Consider the following 17,732-nt stretch of genomic DNA (forward strand, 5'->3'; position numbering starts at 1 on the left):
TTTTTTCTTTGGCAAAGTTTTGTGTCTTTAAAAAAATATTTATATAATTAAAAAAAATTTTTTTTTACTTAACCATTTTAAAGTCACACTAAAATTATGACATGGTTTGCTTCAATACACAGTGCACAATTGGAGATAGCAGAACTTTATTGTTTCAGAGTTTTTAATAGTCAGAGGAGATGGAGAAATAGAACTGCAGTAATTTTCCATATTATTCTGTTTTAGGATACATTTGAGTGTATAAAGTGAGGAGAGATTCCATCTCAACTCTTCTGTGAAACACCTTGTTGAGAACCGCATTAAGGCATGTTTAAACAAGACATTTTTCTTATTTTAAATGGTGGCTTTGTGGCAAATTATTCAATTTCAATTATTTATTATTTTTCTTTGTCACTTGTTTTATGTGTATTTATTTGGATGATTACATTTGAGAAGACAAAAGTGTGCAGTTATAAAGTGTTTTATTATTCTCATAAAATCCTTTTGCACATGCTGAAACATTTTGAAGTACTTTTTCTGTCAAGTTATAATGACCATGATGTAGCAATATATGACAGATAACATACAAAAAGTTAAGTATTATACATATTTTCCATAATACATCATGAGTTGGGTGGTGAAGGGATGTCACTTGGGATAAACCGTCTGTCGTGTATATCCTTGTGTTGTGCGTGACAAGATTAGATGAACATTCTTCTCCCAAACTTTCATTTAAACATATATTTCTAAGAGCTGTACTTGATATTTGCAAGTCATTTAGAAAATAAACAGTATATAATTATTTGCAGATTTTCCAGAGCAACAAAAATGTCACAGATAACAGACAGAAAGAGACTTTATTATGGGACAGACTTGTGTGCAAGTGAGGTGTTGATAAGGATCCACAGATTCGGTGCATCAACCTTCAGAGACACAAAAACAAATACATGATTGAGAGATGAAGAAATTTTGTTTTTATGACTGTATAAATGTGTAGGCATATCAAGGGGAGAGTTTACCTTAGCATGGATGTGGAACTACAACAAATCCAGGTGGGTTTTCACCAATATTGTCTGTGATCCATTTCTGATACTTTGACACACGAGTGTATACAGCAGGTTTGTTGGGCTCTGCACACTTTTCGCCCCAACTGGTGATACCAGACTGAACCCACTCTGAACAGTCCTGACTCACCATTGGACCGCCAGAATCCCTCTTCAGAGAAGAGAGAAAAATCATGTTTTTCAGTTGTGTTAGTTTATTGTGCTATTAACATCAGACAGGGATGCGATATGGTCAGTCTTATTGAACACTCAAACATGCAGTTTGTTTAGCTAGAACATTTAGGATTTTGAATGATCTCATTTAGAATTGGATGTTGTACCTTCCAGGTGTCTTTGCCTCCCTTCTCTGAACCAGCACAAATCATGTTGTCTGTGACAGTATTTGTACATTGAGAAATACAATCTGAATCCTCAAACACTTCAACGGTAGCCTGTCGCAGAATCCCAGGAGGAGGTAAAGGTTCTGGACACACACACATACAAACATAATTTGAAGATGTTAGGAGTAGATGTTTTTTATGTGAAGTAATAAATGTACAGTACGTATTTATGTGAGTATTACCCTCTTCTCCAATATCTCCCCAGCCTATGATCCAGCTCTCGGTCTTGGGAGCGTAAACACTGTTCTCGGCTGCTAGAGACACAGGTTTAATGTGGTCATTAGTCTTGACTTTGGAAGACAGGCGCAGTAGGGCGATGTCATTATCTAGTCTGCCTTTGTAGTCGGGATGGATAATGATGTTGATGATCTCCATGATGACTGCATTGGGATCATTTCCCTTTTGTGTCGTCTTTCCCAAATGCGCACGCAGGCTGGACATGCTCAAACTTTATACAGGAAGAGAAAATTAGAAAAGAAAAAAAATGACATAGCAACCCTTGAGTAGTAGAGAAGTACACTTTAGCGTACTTTAAAAAAGATGACTTATTACGCAAGTAAAAGCATATACTTTAAAACAAATACTTATATAAGTGCAAACTGAGTGTCATGTTTTCAGACACAAAACAGTTCAGTAAAAAAAAGTATAGCTATAGTTTATAGTTAAACATTATAGTTAACCTTTTTATTAAATGCAATTAGCTGGACTTTAGAGTGCCTTTTTGACCAACTTAGGTAGGAATTAAATACATATTTATATGCAATTTCATAATTATGTCCATTGTCTTTGAAATGTGGTTACTGTGTATACTGTCGAATCTACTGACAAGCCTTTATACTAAACCAAAATGTACTTTGTCATTTCTATTGAAACTTGCCTGTCATGTATGTTTATTTGCACTAACAGCATGCTATTTACACCAAGTGTTAACAACTAGATTCTATTAACACTCAGGGAAAATAGCATATTTTCTTAATGTTAATTGCTATTTACACTAAGTACAAATAGCCATTGAGGCTATTCACGCCAAGTGCAATTCACGAGTTCACACTTACATCAAATTAAATGGAGTAAAAGATTATGCGTATTTGGCGTGCTGTCCGGGGGAGGGCTCCGGGCTCGGAATTTTGGCCCGAACCCAGAGTACCCCCCCCCCGTGATAGGATTGGTCTAGAACAGGGGTCGGGAACCTTTTTACCAAGAAGAGCCAAAAAAAAAAAAATTTTAGAGAAATTTTTCAAAAGAGCCACAGCAAAATTTACACCTGTTTATTAGAAATATTTGCACATTTTTATGCATTTTAATGTAATAACAACAGCATTAACATACCACTTGCAATGTTAGTAGTTCTGGTAGTTGTATAGAACACCAGTAGGTGGCAAAAATGCAAACTAACGATTACACAATATATACAAAGCACTATATTTTGTTCACTGATATAGTGCTGATTTCTAACACAAAAAAAGAGAAACGGGCAGCATAAACACGCGATTAACAAGAAGTATTGTACCTTATACTTGCATTAATGAGATTTTTGTTGCTGCATCATTTTGCTGAGTGCTTTGAAGTTGGGGTCGGAATGAATGGTAATCGTCGTCTTTTTTTTCTTTTTGCCATCTTGCTCTCGTTGATGATTTTTAATTTAGATAGCTGCTTAACTTGATCTAGACATGATGCAGGCCTAACCAATTAAAATTCAGCTCTCTGAAAGGTAGGCTATACAGGCCAAACACCGCTGTCAATCATATTAAGCTGTAAGTGTCTTACCTAAATATTTTTGAACATATTTAATAGGGATACAACAATACAGTTAGTCCACGGTTCAATACATACCTCGGTTTTTAACCACGGTTTTCGGTTCGGTTCTGATGGCTTGTCACATCAGTTTTTTGCTATTCTATTCTTAAGCGACAGGAACAGCAAGAGGTTAAGGAGAAAAAAGACTATTTTTTAATTGCAATTCTCTTTCTTTATTTTACTTAAAATAATTGAAAAACCTTACTTAAACTTAAAACTTTCCTTAAAAAAACCCTTGTACACATTCCTAGTGTATGTATAATATAAAATATATATATGTAAAGATTTACACTGGCAGCTCAGAGATGTACAGCAGCATTTAAGTATGAAATTGAATGAATAAATGTAAAAATAAAACACTACATAGACTTCACTATAAAATATACATTGATTCTTATTAAAGCTACTGTATTAAAGTTTTTCAGTCAAGAGCAGTGAGTGATTTTCTCTTTGTATTTTGTTGTTGTATTAACATTAAATGGACAGTTCATTCAAAAATGAGAAATGAATACAGGTTTGGAACAATATTAGAGTGAGTAAATAATGACATAATTTTAGAGGTGAACTGTCCCTTTAAGGACCGCGTGTTCACTAGGCTGCGCTGCTTTCAATTTGCTTTAAAGACCTGTTTTCAGTCTGCGTGCATCTAATATACAGACACGCGCCGATTTTACTTTCACTGTAGACATAACCGACTGTGTTTATGTAAACATGGTGTGTATTTGACAGCATTAGCGCAGTAAGACTACTTAGTCCAGTAACCACGTGTTTGACAAGCGTTTAGTGCGCGCGTTCGGAAAAGCGCATGTTAAAACCGCGCACACGCCGGCAAGGCTTTAAAACGCATGCAAATAATGAACTTTCGTGATTGTGAATAACTATAGTGTCCCGTGAGTATAACTCTACCACTAATGTGTGATGTGAATGTATGACGCGTTGTTCAGTATATTGGGATGGAGGCAAATGATTGAATTTGTAGAAAAATACTTAATTAAATGCAAAACCGAAAAACCGCAATTCACAGGCGCGTATTGAACCATGAAGGCCGTCGAACGGTACAATATTATATTGAGAATTGTGGCATCCCTAATATTTAATTTAATTTTACATATTCATAATGTTAAATTCTACATTAATCAAGTATGCTAATAGTTTAAAAATAATTATCATCATCGAGGGTGTATTTTTCAGTCAACATTTGAAAACTGGAGAGCCATATAAAATCCGGAAAAGAGCCATATATGGCTCGCGAGCCATAGGTTCCCGACCCCTGGTCTAGAACTAGACTGTATTGCGTTATGGATTGAGTTGACGTCTAATAGGTTTTTATTCAATCAAGTGAGGAGATGGGGTGGTGGAGGGATGCTAAGAAACTGTCAACGAAAGGAAGGTGAGTCAGCTGTATATAAACACTCCTCCTGTTGTTGATTGAATTGATTAGTTCAGTATGCTCCACTCCTGTTTAATTAGGTTTTAATTATCTGGGCGTGCTCCACTTTGGTTTGATTAAATTACATTATCTGGCGTGCTCCATTATTTAGAAGGTTTAATTATCTGGACGTGCTCCTCCCGAAATTAGTTACATAACTTCACATAGCGATAGATGGTATTTACACCAAGTGCTAACAGCAACTAGATTCTATTTACACTAAGTGAAAATAACATTTTCTTAGCGATAGATGATATTTACGCTAAGTGCAAATAGCTGTAGATGCTATTTACTAAGTGAAATAGCATACTAAGTTGATATATTCTATTTACACCATAAAGTAGCAGTTCTTTGCAATATGTGTAAATAGTAATTACATGTAATTTATAGTCTACTTTATTTTGACAGATACATACTATTTGCACCTCAGTATTGTTGTACATTAACAGGATGCAATAATAACATAGAGTGTAAATATTATAGGCCTATTTATTAAAATTATTAAATGGATGCCGCCTTAATGGGACAATAAAAGCCCTCCCTACCCCTAACCCACCCAATAAATGCTTTTTTTATTATTATTGAACATTTCGTTAGGCACTTTATTTCCACATTTAGAACATTTTCTTATTTTTTATTGAAAGTAAATGCATTTCTGGTGTGATTTGTGATGAGAAAAGAGATAAGAAAAAACTCTGCAAAAGGCGGATTCCGACCCAGGTAAATCGCATCAAAATCAAGCTCCATCAGCCATACGCTTAACTTATTGTGCCACTGAGGACGTTGACAATCGAGCGCTTTTTTAAATCTTGTTTGGCCCAACGAGGCATTGTTAGGCGGAGCTAGTGCGAACAGCACTTGCCAACAAGGCACGCTATTTGCACTTGGTGTGAATAGACACTCCGTTAAAGACAATTTCCAAGTACACATTTGTAATGAAGTTGCAATTTAATACATTTCAAATATAATAAGCTTAAATGTAATAGCCTATAACAACACGCTACAGTTAAAATTAGAAATCAAGTACTTTACACAAGCTTTAAGGTTAACACAGATTATTAAAATGATTTTATGATTTAAAATGTAGGCTACTTTGAATTAAAACTTTTATTTTGACATTATTATAAAATGCACTTTAAAAAAAGGCTACTTAAGTGCGTTAAGAAACAGTAATGAATGTGTAGGCTACTCTTTTTAACACTAAAGTGGCCCTTTATTTTATTAATGTTGTATTATCTGCAAGTGAATTAAAAAACAAACAAAAAACACTTAAGGTTTGAAGTAGGGCCTACACTAAGTCTACTTTTTCAAAAGGGAAGCACATTCCACCGAGCAAAACAGAGGATTAAAATATGTGTGTTTGTGTGTGATGTCTAACCCTTTGACACAGTGAGCAGCTGTCAGGACCCATTCGTCTGTGATGAGGGAGCCGCCGCAAAAATGAGCATGCAGACTGACCATCCATGGCCACGACCCTTCAGATGCATCCGCACCACCCACAATACGAGGGTTTAAAGGGGGCTGTCCAAACTCTGAGAGAGAGACAGAAATATGAGACACATTAATTTATGTCAGACCTCATTTATATAAACTCACAGGACTTCAAATTAGCATGCAAAGAGAGAGAAGGGCTCTCACCACTCCGCTGAGAAAGTGAATCTCCTGTGGAAGAGAAAATGCGTTACAAATTATGATGGAAATCATCAAAACCAATAATGTTCACATTAAATCTACATTTAAAAAGAAAACTATTTAAACTCACTATTTAATGGTTTTATTGAAAATGTCCATGCTTACTCCTACATGTGGTTTCATTATTATGAGAACTATTCAGGGAACAATCCTGTTCCTGGAAATCTACCTGTAGAGTGTTTGATCAGGGTTGGAGCTGAACTTTGCAGGAAGGTTGATCTCCAGGAACAGGATTGGACACCCCTGATCAAGTACAGATACATGGTCTATGGTGGTCATCAAATCATAAGATCTTACCTTTGACACATATTAGCAGAGCCAAAGTCACACACAGTGACCTCCACATCTTCACTCAGACTCTCTCTGTTCGCTGACAGGATGGATGGCGGTGGTAGTTCGGTCCTCTTTGTCTCTCACAGTCCCTTTAATAAGGTCTCACTTCTCAGATATCTCTTCTTATCACTCATTTGCTCAGTCATTTGTCACACCCCTCTCCCATTTTCCATAATTATCTTTTATTCCCCACATCATTTCTATAACAGTATAATCATAATAAAGATGATCAGGTAAAGACAGCAGTTTGTTATAGTGTCTACTTGTCATTGACATGTTCTGCTATAAATGCACTTTACTGCTGAAAATCATGTGGTTTCCGTGAAATGAACCTTGTGGCCCTGCACACTTGACATGCATCAGACTGTGTTGTTTAAATAAAAGTTAAGTTACCAAATAAATGAGTTTTGCCTGCTAAATGAATATTATTATTATAGATTATACAGTCATTAGTATGTTTTACTTCATCACTTATGTTTCTATATTTTCAGTTTAAACATTTTAATGTTTTGAATATTTCATTTCAGTTTATGCAATATCTAGGCTACACGCAAGAACGAATCCTCATCATTAGTCATTAGTCTTGACTTTGGAGGACAGGTGCAGTAGAGCGATGTCATTATCTAGTGTGTCTTCGTTGTAGTCGGGATGGATAATGATGTAGATGATCTCCATGATGACTGCATTGGGATCATTTCCCTTTTGTGTCGTCTTTCCCAAATGCGCACGCAGGCTGGACATGCTCAAACTTTATACAGGAAGAGAAAATTAGAAAAGAAAAAAAATGATATAGCAACCCTTGAGTAGTAGAGAAGTACAGTTTAGCGTACTTTTAGATTTTTTTCTTTTTACCTTTAGATTTTAGATGACTTATTACGCAAGTAAAAGCATATACTTTAAAACAAATACTTATATAAGTGCAAACTGAGTGTCATGTTTTCAGACACAAAACAGTTCAGTAAAAAAGGTATAGCTATACATTATAGGTGATATGTGGTAGAGATACGCAAAGAGTGAGTGAAAAACCAGGATATGGTTCATGTGGTGCATAAACACATTGAAATGATTTCTGAAACGGCCTGTAAATGCACTGATTTGAATTAAAACCAAGTCGGCTACCTGGGCGGTACAGTTAACAAGCAAAATAATTTGTATCCCTAGTCTTATTTAGTTTGCCTGCTCACACTCCCTCCAAATCTCGTGGGAACACCTTGACACCACGATTGTCTTAAACAATGACAGTCCGAACTAACACGTGTGGTTTGGATGACTGGATTCTGTGTCCTACTGAGATGACTATCGTTGGTAGTGTAGTCCCATATACACTCTTAAAAATAAAGGTTATTTTGGCGGGTCGGGTGTAGCCAATGGTTCCATGAAGAGCATTTCATATCCAAAGAACCTTTCCATCGCACAAAAGATTCTTTGTAGCGCAGAAAGGTTCTTTAGACTATAAAATGGTTTTAAAAAATGGTTCTTTAAAAAACCTTTCACAAAACATTTCTTCTGGGAACCAAAAATGGTTCTTCTATGGCATCGCCGTGAAAACCCCTTTTTGGTTCTTTCTGGCACCTTTATTTTTAAGGGAGTAGCCAGACCTTTGCCTAACAACATAAGAGGCTTTGAGATTAACAAAATCTGCACAGGATCGATCAGCAGTGATCATCATGAGATCCAAGCCGGTAGAAGTGTTTCCGAGTGTGGTCCGACTTGATCTGATGTCATGCTGGCTAATGCCAAAAAACTCTTGCAACAGTTGCTCTCTTCCAACGATGGGAAACATTTTGCTGAAGACACAGCTTAATTCTCATTGGTTTAAGCTACCTTGATGTAGCTATTGTTCTCTTCAATGTTTGATTTTGAACTCTGAAATTATGTTTTCATGTTTATAAATTAGGCTGTGTATGAAAATACATTTCTGTATTAAAATAAAAATGAATGTAAAACATGTCTTTCATCGACAGTAGCAACATAACATAAAATTCCACCCAGTTTATTCTCAACAATGAGCGTGAATCCGGCTTTGATCTTGTATGTGCTGATCCACAACTGAGAACTGTCTGTTATTATTTGGCTACTATTATTAAGTCACATAGGCTACTAAAATGGTATAGGCATGGCATATGGTTTACTTTTTCACATCACTGATATACAAGGTGTACAAATGGAGATCGCAGGACTTAACAATCACTTTATTATTTCTGAGCATTTGAATATACGAGTCAGTTGAGATAAAGAAACTGAATTTCATCCATTTCCATATTAATCTGTTTTAAGATTAAATGAGGAGAGATTTCATCTCAACTCTTCTTCAGTCAGGCATTTACAGACCAGAAGGTTTACACAAGGCACTCTTTTTTCTTTTCTTTTCTTTTTAATGTGGCTTTGGGGCAAACTTAGCCAGATGTTTTGGGGGTTTTTTCATATACTGTTAATACCTCATAATAACCATTATTATTTTACATTCTGAGGAAGGCATGAATGATCCAAACAACTGTGTAACTCAAACTGTTAGCTATGACTTTACATGGTACACTTTACAACCAAATGTTAAAAAAAAATTGACATCACGATCCTGAAGATCTTTGCAGGCTTGAAATCCTTAGCCTAGGCTATTTCTCTCTATTTTGTAACTTTAAATCTTTTTCATTAATGTGTATTTATTTGGATGATTACATTTCACAAGACAAAAGGCAGTTCTAAAGTGTTTAATTATTCTCATGAAATGATATGGCACATGCTGCAACAATGAAGTTTTTCCGTTATATTGTGATGTCAAGGGGGTAGGTTCGGTGCACGCGTTACCGAACGGTTTCCGGGTGCAATCTTTAACAGTTCATAGTCGGCTTGTTTTAAGCCCGAAACAAACTTCAATCCGAGTTCCCACACGAACATATTAAGTATTCAGTCCATTGTATCACAAAATTAAAATGATAAATGCCGTTTTGACGCTCTATGTGGCGTGACTGTTCACTGATCACAGTTCGAGCGGCCGCGACGCGCACGCGTGAACACGATCATCTGTGAAGCCGATCGATCATCTCTTACTAAAGAATACACATGAATGACCATCTGAAGGTGTGTTGAGGACACATTACAACCAGAGCCCGTCTACGGAGAGCCTGCCCACTCCCTATTAAGCCCTGTTGTACAGAATTTTGGTTGTAGTACCACCAGAGTTCCACTGGGGGCGATCGCCATGAGTGCAAAATGAATGGAAGTCAATGGGGCTTGACGGCTAAATTTGTCTCTTTCACCCGATTGCTGTTGAGAAATCTCAGAAATGATTGTAGATTTTGCAAGTTCAACATGGGTTTTAGGTCGAAAGTTGAATGAACGAGTACTTATGTCCTTTTGATTTCTTACAGGTTGAGTTGTTGTTGTCCATAACACGCTAGCATTCTGCTAATGAACGCTGATTGGTCAGTGAAGGACTGATTACGACCAGAGATCCCGCTTGATGGCATCGTGTCATCTGAAGCGGGACCAGAAACAAACAAAACAAAAACTCTTCTAGCACGTGTATTTACCTGTGTCAGCTGTGTTGTCGATGCCTCGAGAGAAAAGAAAGTGCAGAGCGCGAAAGCACCAGAGCGACTGAAGGATTGCCGTTAAGCAGTATCTCTGGTCGTACATGTGTATGACGTCATTGACACTTTAAAAGACTTTTTAAAGCAAATAAGTGACTCTAAAAAATCTAACACCCAGCAATGTGTAATTTATTTGCATTTCCTTTCGAATACAACATTCAAATTACTAGATAAAAAATTATATCCTGAGAAAAGTGGATTTTTATTGGTATAGCGCCATAGACCTCCATTCATTCTGCACTCGTCCTGTGAGCGCCCTCATATGGAATCAGAGAGGAACTGCAACCAGTTCAGAAGCCGGAAGTTCAGTGAGAGTGAAACTTCTCGCCATATTAGACATTCTCTGGCTGTGTCCCAATTCGGGGGCTGCATCCTTCAAAGGCCGCATTTGAAGGCCGATTTCGTCACTGCAGCGCGACGAAGGCTGTCCCAATTCGAAGGGGCCTTCAAATGCAGCCTGCCGTTCGTGTTGCCAAGTCCGCGTCTTTTCAGCCGAATTAGGCTACTTTTAAGTTGTTTCCGCGGGTGAAAAATTATTTCCGCGGGTTTGTTTCTACCCCATAAGTACGATTTCGCCGTTCCAACACCCCCAAACGTACAACTCCAGTGGAGAATTTGGCCGCTCGATGGAGAAAATCGCATTGGCAGTTTTGGACTACTTTTGTTGCAGAGACTTGGCAACCCTACCCACCGTCCTTCTCCCCGGCCGCGAAGGATAGAACCCATAGTTGCCATGTCCGCGTATAACACGCGACTTTGGGCTTCTTTTTTTGGCAAGTCGCGTTAAAAAATCACGAGTCGCGGGTTGCGGTTTTTTGGGCTTATTTTAAAAAATGTGGTTGCTTGTTAGGAAAATATAATAAGCAACTTCGTTTCTTTACATTTATGGTCGCTGTTTTGTCCAATACATTGACTGACACTGTCTTCTCACAGCTAATAGCCATTCAGTGCAACGATACAAGTGCTGTAGTAATCCGTCCTTTTATATCCCGCCTCCTTCTCCCCCTCATTGAAGAAAAATCGCGTTCAACGTGCAGGCATGTGACGTTATAAATGCACGTAATGATAGTCAGTAGACATAAATAGACGTATACATTTTTACAAACAATAGCACAAGCAGAGATGGAGAGGAAAGAGGGAGGAGAGACACCTAATTTAATTAAAAAAAATATTTTTGTGTATGTAATGTATTTAAAATTACAGGCTATTATAAAAAAACAAGTCTATTAATAATAACAGTAGGTATGGTTCGAATTTATTTTATTTTAAATATGTGGCTATATTGCAGCGCTCTAGTGCTTGTGTCCCAATGTGCACACTTTCCATCCTAAATAGTGTGACATTAGTAATTTTCAGTACTATTTAGGGCAGATAGTGTGCACAATGAGATGCAGGGCTTGTCTTTTTCACGGTTTGCAGTGTGTGTGTTCACTACTTACTGCCCCTAATATGTGTGCACTAACTCCGACTATGGGTTACCATAATTGGCCTCCATGTCACTCTTCACTCTCCAAACCTCTTCTGTTCACAGCTGATCGGAGGATATTGTGTGTCCTTTATTGGAATTTGATGATTTTTATAAAATCACATCTGTTTTTGCTTTTCAAACTCTGAGAGGTTTCAGTTTAATATGTTGCAGGCTCATTTATTGATAAAAAAATTATTTATTATAAATAATATTGATGATAATAAATAATATAATAATATTGGGCTTGTTTTGGGCTTGTTTTTGAAGCTGCGGTTGCTTATTTGTCTCGCGAGAGTTGGCAACACTGATAGAACCATAGGATAGAACCAACCAGAACAAGTGGATCCTTCGCAGTGTATTCCTCTGCCCATCCCGCGGCCGAGGAATACACTTATAAATGTAAGTATTGTGTTTTTTCATTTACTCAAATAACCAACGAAACGTTTTAAAAGCCGGTGGTCTTTATTTCTGTGTTACCACTACACGGCTTTATTCGTTACGTGATCTGATGTAATATTTCGTTTTGTTTTATGGATGAAGTTTTATGGATGACAGCTTTATTAAAATGAGGGCAGCAAATGAGTATTTATTTAGCGGGCCGAAAAACTCGGCCAGTGTGGATTGGAGTACGACCCATTTGTAGTATTTCCATAGGTTCTTGTGTAGTAACGTTAGGCTATAGGGAGGCTTTATCCTATACAAACCCCACAAAAAAAAGAATATAGAGTTTGAGTATCTATAAATATGATTTCTGGAGTATTTTGTATGTTTGTAGGCTACTGATGCATCATATTTTTTTAATTTTCTTAAGATTGCACCCCTGCCTTGCAGGTTAAAAAAAAAATTACAACTTAAAAACAAACAAACAAAGTATGCAAGTTAACAGACACATCTTTACTGAAATGTATTGTGCTGTTGTGTTTGTTATTGAGTGACATGTTTATTTCCTCTGCCTTAGTATTGAAAGTGTCCTGGGACAGGTGAGGAATTGGGAAACTTGGCCATGGTTTGTCTTCATGAATGAGGTGTTGGGACAACCCCACTGTCCTCATTGCCTCCATCCCTGAGGACACACCAGGGCCAAGTTCAGCAGAGGATGACCAAGATGAGGAGCAACTCCACCAAGAGGAAACGAGACCGAGAGGATGAGCTGATGGAGAGACTGAGAGGATGAGCTGATGGAGAGACTGAGAGGATGAGCTGATGGAGATACTGAGGGAGGACATGAAGAGACAGACAGAGGAGAGCAGGGAGAGAATGGACTGATTGTTTTCTCTTCTTGAGAGATTGTTGAGAACTAAAATTTTGGTTTTGTAAATTAAAATGTGTAAATTAAATATTATCGTTCTACATATTATTTTTGTTATGCAAGTTATAATTTGTTAATAAGATAAATAATTCTGTACATTTATTTTTGTCATGTCAATTAATTTGTAAATGAAAAAATTAATTGTTCTTTACATTTTTATTTACAGTACTTTTTACAACTATTTAGGCCTACATAAGTTACGTTTAAGATTAGAAAAACTAAATAAATTTTAAAATTAACTGTACATAACAGATGGAAGAAAATGTTTTTATGTATGTTATTCGACGGCTGCCATGTCGCTAAGATGTTTTCAGAAAGAGGGAAGAATAAATTAAATTACCTCACATCCTCAAATCAAACCATAAAATATTTTAACATGCATAACTGTTCTATGAGCTGAATTCTGCAGGACAGTGGTCCTCCAAGACCAACGGTGCCTATCTCTGATCTATAAGACATATTTCTAGTGTATTTTATTTTTAGATTCTTTTTTAAACGATAACTTATATCAAAATGTAATATCCATGTGTAAAAAGTCAGTTTTTCATAAAACCACAATATTTGCCTCTGAGATGAAGTTGAATAAAAATCTGAGGTACTTCACAATTATACTCAAATACAGAGTAAATGTATTTCGTTACATTATTTGTAATATTTAGCAACTGTTGACAGCTGCCGTTGAAGAGAACTGAAATGAACATTTATACTGGACTTTAAAGTTATATTCAACTGCCTAAAAACAAAACAGCTAAAGATGTTTACCTCGGCCCATTTATGTGCATAATAAAGAATATAAACTATATAAAATCGTATGTTGGTAACATATTAGTCAACATTTTATTTTTATCAGTAGATACATTAGATTACTGGAGGAAATTGAAACCCAATACTTGCATTTAAAAGTGTAATCTGGCAATTTCTCTTCAAAAATCTGACGTCGCGGCGCGCAATGAATTCTGGGGAAGGCAAGGCTGCGAAGCATCCATCCAACTATCCTTCATTTCATGGGAAAAGAAGGACGCATTTGCAGGCCGTATTTTGAAGGAGCCTTCGAAGGACCTACGAATTGGGACAGTCTTCGTCGCGCCGCGGTGACGCAATCCGCTATACCTTCCACTGTAAACGAGTCTCTGTGCGTCCTTTGAAGGCTGCGTCGGCCGCGCACTTCAAAGGACACGGCCTTCAAAGGATGCAGCCCTTGAATTGGGACACAGCTTCTGTTACAACTTACTGTCATGCAGGGCTGGACTGGTAATCTGGCATACCGGGCATTTTCCCGGTGGGCCGACGCACTTTGGGGCCGATACAAGGTTATTTATTTATTTAATTTTTTGCCACGGACTGGCCCATCAAGCAGGGACAGCGGCCCATTGGTTTGTCTTCTGAATTGACAGGCCAAAGCAGGGGCGTAAATTTAATCTAACAGTTGGGGGGGACGATAAACATGAAATTTCTCAAGAGCAATTTTTGAAGGGGACACAAATAATACAGCCAAAATCGTACTTGTAAGGATATGTGTACCACAAAAAAAATATATAATAATATTAAAAAAAAAAAAAAAAACATTTTGTGCTTATTTGGGGTTTTGGTGCACTGAAAAATGATCTAATGTCCGTTTTTCTTTTCTCTGTCATTTTATCTGACCAACAACACAAAGCGATAGTTGTTTAAATATGAGTAAGGTTCCCCACGCAGTCATATTATAATTATTAAATTATCTCGTATCCTACACATAGTATTTTATACTATGATATTCAGATCTTTAGATATTCAACTGCAGCAAGCCCAACACAGATCTGGCGGAGCGGCCGTCCGCATATAGGCTAGGCCTACTTTAGATTTAGAATTAGCGCCAATGCGAGGGCGGGTTCGGGTTGCTTGAATTATGGGTTCATTAGCCTATTATTCTTAATGAAAAACACAGCAAGAAAACAGTACAATGACACACTCCCTTAAATAGGCACTTTTACATGTCGCTTTGAAACCAAATGTTCCGCGATCATCTTGTCTGTCAGCTGTTTGCTCTGGTGATTAATGAAATCTGACTCTCGTTCGGCTCGTGCTGTATTGAGCAGACACATTCAGTTTTTAATTGTTGTGTCTGTTCTCTAACTAAACAAAATTATTTTATTACTATAAAAATGAAAACGACGGTGGCCCGGGGCGGTGCCGCGGTGGGCAAGTGATGTTAACAGTGTTTTGCCTAATCTGTATTAAAGAGAAAAGAGTCCGAAAGAGTTCATCTGATGTTTAAAGTGAATAAAATAGTATTGACAGCTTACTGGAGTTTCATAACTGCTGTCTGAAGGGCTTGTTGTCTCCCCAAACTTGTGTTGTAGTTTTTTTTACGTTCTATGGGTAACGTTAAGTTAGTTGAGGTGCGCGGTGGATCAAACCACTGTGGGGTAAGGGGGAGGGGGAACTCAACATTTTTTCTAAACTTAAACGCATTTTTTTGTCCTGTTTGCTTTTGTATTGTTTTACTACTTACACATGTATTTTAAGTATATATCATTATATTATTTACAATACTCAGCATGGTTTTTAGGGGGGGACAGCCCTCAGATTGGGGGGGTCCTGTCCCCCCCGCCCCCCCCGTGATTTACGCCCCTGGGCCAAAGCGAGAGAGACCTTCCCTCCTCCATAGACTGTGTCCATATTAGGCGATGTTTAAAAATTTGGGCGCATGAAACTGCAAAAGGCGAATATCCGCGCGACAGCGCTGCCGCTGACGAACGTGCGCTGCGTTTCTGCTGCTCTATGAAGTGATGAACCGGCACTTTGACTCCGAATGTTGTTTTATACAATCGTGTGATATGGGAACATTAAAGGTTCTGTGGTGAATCAGCTGAAAACAGCCGCGACCATGTAAATACATCACGAGGTAAATTGGAAAACAGCAATACACACAACTACAAATTTGTCACTCTAGCACAACCAAATTCAATAGTTTATTATTTATTTATTTTCGAAACCATATACCTATGATAATGAGGAGCATGATTTTACCTGTGACTACCATGCCCATACAGTTAAATGAAACTGACCTACAGTTAAACTTAGTTAAAATGTCATTACACTCAAAAAAAAAAGGTTCTATATGGCACCAATTTTGGTGCTTCAGTGGTTCTTCAGAAGTTCTTCACCAGTTCTTTGACTAAGGTGCTATATAGAACCTCTGAAGAACCACCGAAGCACCAAAATTGGTGCTATATAGCACTAAAAAAGGTTCCCCTATCATTACGAGCCAAGAACCATTTTTGGTGCCATATAGAACCTTTTTTTTTATTTTTTAGAGTGTAGTGTAATTAAATTATAATTCAACAAAACAGCTTTAAAGCCTGGATCCCATGCATTAAAGGGATAGTTCACCCAAAAATGAAAATTATGTCATCATTTACTCACCCTCAAGTTGTTCCAAACCTGTATGAGTTTCTTTGTTCTGCTGAACACAAAAGAAGATATTTTGAAGAAGGTTTGTAACCACGCAGATAGATCAACTATTGACTTCCATAGTAGTAAAAAAAAAATACTATGGTAGTCAATGGTTGCTCTATCTGCTTTGTTACAAACATTCTTTACTCTATCTTCTTTTGTGTTCAGCAGAACAAAGAAACTCATACAGGTTTGGAACAACTTGAGGGTGAGTAAATGATGACACAATTTTCATTTTTGGGTGAACTATTCCTTTAAGGACAAAGCTTTTTTCTCTGTAAATGTTTTATGAACTTTTTAATAGATCTAATGAAATTTAACAAAATGTTATTTCAATGAGAACCTCATGAAAGATAGATATCATATCAGTGTGTTACATAAATTAGGTGTTAACTCTAGAACATTTTTTATTGTTTTTAAAGGGGTAGTTCACCCAAAACATGTGAACATTTACTCACCCTAATGTAATTCCAAACCTCAATGAATTTCTGTCTGTGTAACATAAAAGAAAATAATTTGAGTCTTTTTTTGTCCATACAATAGGCTATTCAATGGTATAGCCTATGGTTTGGTTGCCAACATTCTTCAAAATATCTTCTTTTATGTTTCACGGATGAGAGAAAGTCATACAGGTTTGGAACAACTTGAGAGTGAGTAAATGATTTTAAAAGCAGTAAATTCACTTTAATGTATCCTAGATCAAAATCAGTGGATTACTGTCAAGTGCATTTCTGTGTGACAAAAGTGCAATATTACGTTTGTTATCTGCATTTGCAGTAAATTCGATAATATCCATCATTAGTTGTCCCTGTCCTAGATTTATTTATTTACTCCAATTTAAGGCCCTAACCCCAGTTAAAACATTCAAGAGGAACTCATGGGCCGGATGGGCTGGATTTGCCAGGGCCGAATTTTAGCCCCAGTCCAGCCCTGGGGTACGCCGTACCTTCTGCGTGCACTCGACGCAGAAGTATAAATTGGCCTTTACCCCTACACTACTGCCGCTCTCAATAATATGGCGATTTCCGTAATTTTGTCTTTCGAACTATACGTTTAGCAAGTAAAGCGGTATATTTGTACTTAATGTAATTGGCATCTACTCCAGTAAAAAAATTCTGAGGACCCACCCACATTTTTTTTGCTTCCGACGCCCATGAATGTGTGTGTTGACTGGTAATGTCTGTGCTGTAGTGTCCTCCTCATCCAGCTGTTTTTGCTTCTCCAGTTGGTCCACATATCTCGTCGAGTTGTAGTAA

At 37.3% G+C, this 17,732-nt stretch overlaps 1 protein-coding gene across 1 annotated transcript; it reads right to left on the reverse strand.

Annotated features, from left to right (window-relative positions):
• Window positions 1-445: 445 nt before the first annotated feature.
• Window positions 446-6,739, reverse strand: LOC307121401 (serine protease 27-like). The gene is made up of 7 exons (XM_079808990.1): window positions 6,639-6,739; window positions 6,288-6,311; window positions 6,028-6,181; window positions 1,606-1,871; window positions 1,364-1,506; window positions 999-1,194; window positions 446-902 (listed from the first exon to the last, which is right to left on the reverse strand). The coding sequence occupies exons 1-6, from the start codon at window positions 6,685-6,687 to the stop codon at window positions 1,000-1,002; spliced, it is 831 nt and encodes a 276-aa protein (XP_079665116.1). The 5' UTR covers window positions 6,688-6,739; the 3' UTR covers window positions 446-902; window position 999.
• Window positions 6,740-17,732: the final 10,993 nt, after the last annotated feature.

The sequence above is a fragment of the Gobio gobio genome (assembly GCF_949357685.1).
Source record: "Gobio gobio genome assembly, chromosome: 25".
NCBI lineage: Eukaryota > Metazoa > Chordata > Actinopteri > Cypriniformes > Gobionidae > Gobio > Gobio gobio.